This window comes from Lepidothrix coronata, unplaced genomic scaffold, assembly GCF_001604755.1.
Source record: "Lepidothrix coronata isolate B3197 unplaced genomic scaffold, Lepidothrix_coronata-1.0 Scaffold219, whole genome shotgun sequence".
Classification (NCBI taxonomy): Eukaryota; Metazoa; Chordata; class Aves; order Passeriformes; family Pipridae; genus Lepidothrix; species Lepidothrix coronata.
In genome coordinates, this window is record NW_016690399.1 from 16709 (window position 1) to 21800 (window position 5092).

The 5092-nt window shown below is 52.4% G+C and overlaps 1 protein-coding gene across 1 annotated transcript in view; it reads left to right on the forward strand.

Moving 5' to 3' along the window:
- The window catches only part of CHAF1A (chromatin assembly factor 1 subunit A), a gene marked incomplete at its 5' end in the record, with an annotated part of 28349 nt that overhangs the window by 16329 nt on the left and 6928 nt on the right, over positions 1 to 5092 (forward strand). Inside the window, 6 exons of the mRNA XM_017833616.1 lie at positions 224 to 515; positions 2135 to 2303; positions 2427 to 2507; positions 2605 to 2694; positions 2912 to 3173; positions 4429 to 4928. Coding sequence (XP_017689105.1) covers positions 224 to 515; positions 2135 to 2303; positions 2427 to 2507; positions 2605 to 2694; positions 2912 to 3173; positions 4429 to 4928 — 1394 coding nt within the window. The remainder of the gene's footprint in view (positions 1 to 223; positions 516 to 2134; positions 2304 to 2426; positions 2508 to 2604; positions 2695 to 2911; positions 3174 to 4428; positions 4929 to 5092) is intronic.

Here is a 5092-nt window from a genome sequence, read left to right on the forward strand (position 1 = left end):
AAAGGCCAGAGCAGAGACTCCAGGAGAAGTTTGGGGTTAACTTTAATTTCCTTGTTTCAGAGTGTAAAGGATTTTAGGAAAAAGGCCAGAGCAGAGACTCCAGGAGGAGTTTGGAGTCAGTTTAATAAAAACCTCAGCTGTGTCTTCTCCATGGAGAGACTCCCAATTCTCCATAAAGACCTCGGAACTGGAATCTTAGGAAGGGCTTAACCTGAATCCCCACTTAACCTCCACCTCCCCCAGGTGGGAGCTGCACTTCCAACCCTTGCCATTCCTCCCTTCCCATTCCAGATCCTCGCTGGCTCCTGTGGGAAGTTTGCTCCCTTTGAGATCAAGGAGAACATGGTTTTAGCTCCCCTCAGCCGCGTCCCTCCGGATCCCGACTCCTTGGAGCAGCTGGATAAGCTCCTTCCCGCCCAAAACGGGGAAGTTTCTTTCCTGAGGGACCTCAAATGTCGGAAACCACGAAAATCTGGCCCCACTTGGGTCCGGAACAGCAACGACACGGTGAACAGGTGAGTTTTGGGAAGCTTTCCTTCCCTTTTTGTTCCAGGATGGGTTGGAGGTGGGAATTAATGTCGGAAAGGTGGAGTTTTCCTTGGAACTCTTCGTTTTCTGTGAGGATTTTCCCCCCCCTGAGGGCGTGGATTTGTGTTATTCCATATGGAGGGGTCGGGATGAACGTCCTGGAGGGAAAGGCTGAGGTAAATTGGGATGGTTTTGACGTGTGAAAAAGGTGACATGTTAAGATGAGTTAATTTAGATGAAGCAAAACCTGCTTTTTGGGGGTTTTTTTGGGGTAATTTAGAGAGGAAAAATAAGCTTTACTGAGGGAAAGTCTGGGAACTCAGAGAAGGGAAAACTTGAGCTAATCTGTGGGGGAAAGGGAATATTTTGAGGGTAAAATCTGAGCTAATCTGTAGGGGACAGAATGAACATTTTTGGGATAAAATAGAGGTAACAAGGGAGGGGTTTTTTTGGTGGTGAAATCTAGGGAATCCTGAATATTTTGGGGGTAAAATCTGAGTTATTCTGGGGGGGAAAGTGAATATTTTGGGGGTAAAATCTGAGGTAACATATAAAGGACAGAATGAACTTTTTTGGGGGTAAGACAGAGGTAACAAGGGAGGGTTTTTTTGGTGGTGAAATCTAGGGAATCCTGAATATTTTGGGGGTAAAATCTGAGTTATTCTGTGGGAGAAAGTGAATATTTTGGGGGTAAGATCCGAGCTAATTTTTAGGGGAAAGAGTGAACATTTTTGGGATAAGATAGAAGTAACCAGAGAGGGGTTTTTTGGGGGTAAAATCTAGGGAATCCTGAATATTTTGGGGGTAAACTCTGAGTTATTCTGTGGGGGAAAGTGAATATTTTGGAGAGAAAATCTGAGGTAACATATAGGGAACAGAATGAACTTTTTTGGGGATAAGGCAGAGGTAGCCAGGAAGGGGTTTCTTGGGGAATGAAAGGTAGGGAATCCTGAATATTTCTGGGGTAAAATCTGACTTATTTTGTGGGAGAAAGTGAATATTTTGGGGGTGAAATCTGAGCTACTCTGTAGGGGACAGGATGAACATTTTTGGGATAAGACAGAGGTAACAAGGGAAGGTTTTTTTGGTGGTAAAATCTAGGGAATCCTGAATATTTTGGGGGTGAAATCTGAGCTACTCTGTAGGGGACAGAATGAACATTTTTGGGATAAGACAGAGGTAACAAGGGAAGGTTTTTTTGGTGGTAAAATCTAGGGAATCCTGAATATTTTGGGGGTAAAACCTGAGTTAATCTGTAGGGGACAGGATGATCCTTATGAAGTAAAAATGGAGGTAAGGAGTAGGTGACATTTTGGGCATAAAACTGAGGAAAATCCTTCCCTGTGGGAAATCCCGTGCCCTCATGGGATGGTTTATCCAGGGAATCCACTGAGCTGGTGATAAGGGGGGAAGTGGGTTGGCTGGAATTCCTGCAGGAGAACCGGGAGAGCCTCTGGATCCCGGAGCGGTTCGGCTTTGGGAGGGACCTTAAAGCCAACGGGATAAACTCCGGGTGGGATCGTGCGAGCCGAGGGCGTCGGGGAGCAGGAGGGGGGTGTTCTGTGGGGCCACTGGAGCCACCTCTCCTCCGTCCCCGTGTCCCCAGCGACGTGGTGGTGGTGGACAACTGCCAGAGGGACGGCGTTCCCGAGAGGGAGAAGTTTGGGAGGATGAAGCTGCTGCAGTTCAGCGAGAACCACCGGCCTGCCTACTGGGGCACCTGGAACAAGAGCACCACCCTCATCCGGGCCCGGAATCCCTGGGCCAAGGACACTGTAAGCACCTGCTGGGGTTCTTTGTGCTCTTCTCCGCCCTTCCTGAGGGGTTTGAGACCCTGGACGGGGTTTGGTGCCGTGCCCTTTGAGTTATTCACGGGGACGTGTTGGAATTTCCTGCAGAAACTGCTGGATTATGAGGTGGATAGCGATGAGGAGTGGGAAGAGGAGGAGCCTGGAGAAAGTCTCTCCCACAGTGAAGAGGTGAGGGAAGGAAAAAGTAGATTTGGGAGCCGTCTGGGAGAGGGGGAGAAACCATTTGGGAACTCGTGGGTGCAATCCCTAACGGATTTATTTTCAGGATGACGAAGAGGAGGGAGAGGATGAAGATGAGGACGATGGGTTTTTTGTACCCCATGGGTACCTATCTGAAGATGAAGGTGTGACAGAAGTAAGTGAACTCTGGGTGCCCTTGGCTTTCCTGCCCTGTTCCCAAGTGAGGAAACGTCAGTATTGTTTGATGTCAATATTTGGCAGGGAGGGGCTGGGACTCCCTGGGGCCTGCACGGGTCAGGAGCAGCTTTGTGGGGCTCAGGGGACACGACCCCAAGGTTCTGTTGTTCCCTGCAGTGTGGGTGTGATGGCTCTTTTCTCTCCCCTGGCTTCAGGAGTGTGACCCAGAGAACCAGAAGGTCCGTCAGAAGCTGAAGGCCAAGGAGTGGGATGAGCTCATTGCCAAGGGGAAGAGGTTCCACGTCCTCCAGCCTGTGAAAATAGGCTGTGTGTGGGAAGGGGCAGAGCGGGACAGCAGCACTAACCCCGACCTCAAGGTTCTCCAGCAGTTCACAGCCTGTGTCCTGGACCCCCCTGTGGCAGAGGAAGAGCAGCAGATCCAGAAATGTAGCAAAAAAAGAGCCAGAGATCAGCAAAGTAAGACCTGAAGGGCTCAGGGGTTGTGCTTTTACACACTGCTGTGCTCTGCTCTGGGGAGAGCAGGGGTGTTATGGAGTGTTACACTCAGAAGGGCCTGTTCCTGACCAGTCTGAAGTCCAGGGAATCTCTGGGAGCTCTTGGAGAGGAGTTTTCTGGGTGTTCATTCAGCTGGTGTGGCCTCAGTTACGCCCTCCAAAAACTCATGCTCTGGACAATCCAGGCAACAAAGCCAACAAGGCTTGAGCAGGCTCAGATTTAGGATGGACAATAAAGCCAACAAGGCTTGAGCAGGCTCAGATTTAGGATGGACAATAAAGCCAACAAGGCTTGAGCAGGCTCAGATTTAGGATGGACAATAAAGCCAACAAGGCTTGAGCAGGCTCAGATTTAGGATGGACAATAAAGCCAACAAGGCTTGAGCAGGCTCAGATTTAGGATGGACAATAAAGCCAACAAGGCTTGAGCAGGCTCAGATTTAGGATGGACAATAAAGCCAACAAGACCTGAGCAGGCTCAGATTTAGGATGGGCTTGAGCCCAGGGCCCTGTTGATTGTTTGGAGGGAGAGGGTTTGGTTTGGGTGTTGGGTTTCAGTCCTGAGCTTCTCCTGCACCTGATGAACACCAGGGTGGGAATAACTCATAGAAAGGCTCAGGAGGGGTGAAGATTCCACCTGAGGGGGATTTTCCTACATCAGATTTAGCTCTTGTTACAATCATGGAATTGCAGAATGGTTTGGGTTGGAAGGGACCTTTAAGATCATCCTGTTCCACTCCCTGTCACGGGCAGGGACACCTCCCACTATCCCAGGGTGCTCCAACCTGGCCTTGGACACTTCCAAGGATCCAGGGGCAGCCACAGCTTCTCTGGGCAACCCGTGCCAGGGCCTCCCCACCCTCCCAGCCAGGAATTCCTTCCCAATATCCCATCTAAATCTCCACTTTTTCACTTTGAAGCCATTCCCTGTGTCCTGTCCCTCCAGCCCTCATCCCAAGTCCCTCTCCAGCTCTCCTGAAGCCCCTTTAGGCCCTGGAAGAGGCTCCAAGGTCTCCCTGGAGCCCTCCCTTCTCCAGGCTGGCCTTGAGCAGCCACATCTCCTCTGGGCAATCCCATCCTAAAAATTCATCCCAAACCTATTTCTTTCCCCTCCAGAAACCATTCCCATGGGTTTTTTTACCCCAGCCAGGCTTTCCCTGAGCTTTTAACCAGTGATTCCCCCCCCCACACCTCTGTCCATCCTTTCTCCTCCCCAGTCCTGGGCCACCTCCTGCCGCTGCTGCACGGCAACGTCCACGGGAGCAAGGTGATCATCCAGGAGTTCCAGGAGTGCTGCCGGCAGGGACTGTTCCACGGCATGACCGAGGGCACCCAGGGGAGCCCCCCCCGGCCCCAGACCCCCGCGGGGGGGGAGGACATTGGGGTCCCCTCCAAGGCCAGGCTAAAGAGGATCATCTCGGAGAGCTCCGTGTACGAGAAGAGGCCCGAGCACAGGATGTGCTGGTACGTGCACGGGGACGTGCTCAGGAGCTTCCAGCAGGAGCAGCTGCCCGTGCCCTGCCAGTGGAACTACGTCACCCAGGTGCCCTCCTCCTCCTCCTCCTCCTCCTCCTGCGGGATTCCCGCCGGGAAGGAGGAGGGTGGCCCCGCGCCGGGCGCGGCCGTCCCACAAAGCACCCCCGTGCCCGCCAAGAGGAGGGTGCTGGGCAGCATGAACATCACCAGGTTCATGAAGAGACCACGGGAGGCCGGGCAGGTGAGTCCTGCGGGGGTGAGGGGTGGGCAGGGGGGGCACGGGTAGGGTCTTCATTCCCAGTGAGGGGTGGGCAGGGTGTTCATGGGCAGGGTGTTCATTCCCAGTGAGGGGTGATCAGGGTGTTCATGGTGTTCATGGGCAGGGTGTTCATTCCCAGTGAGGGA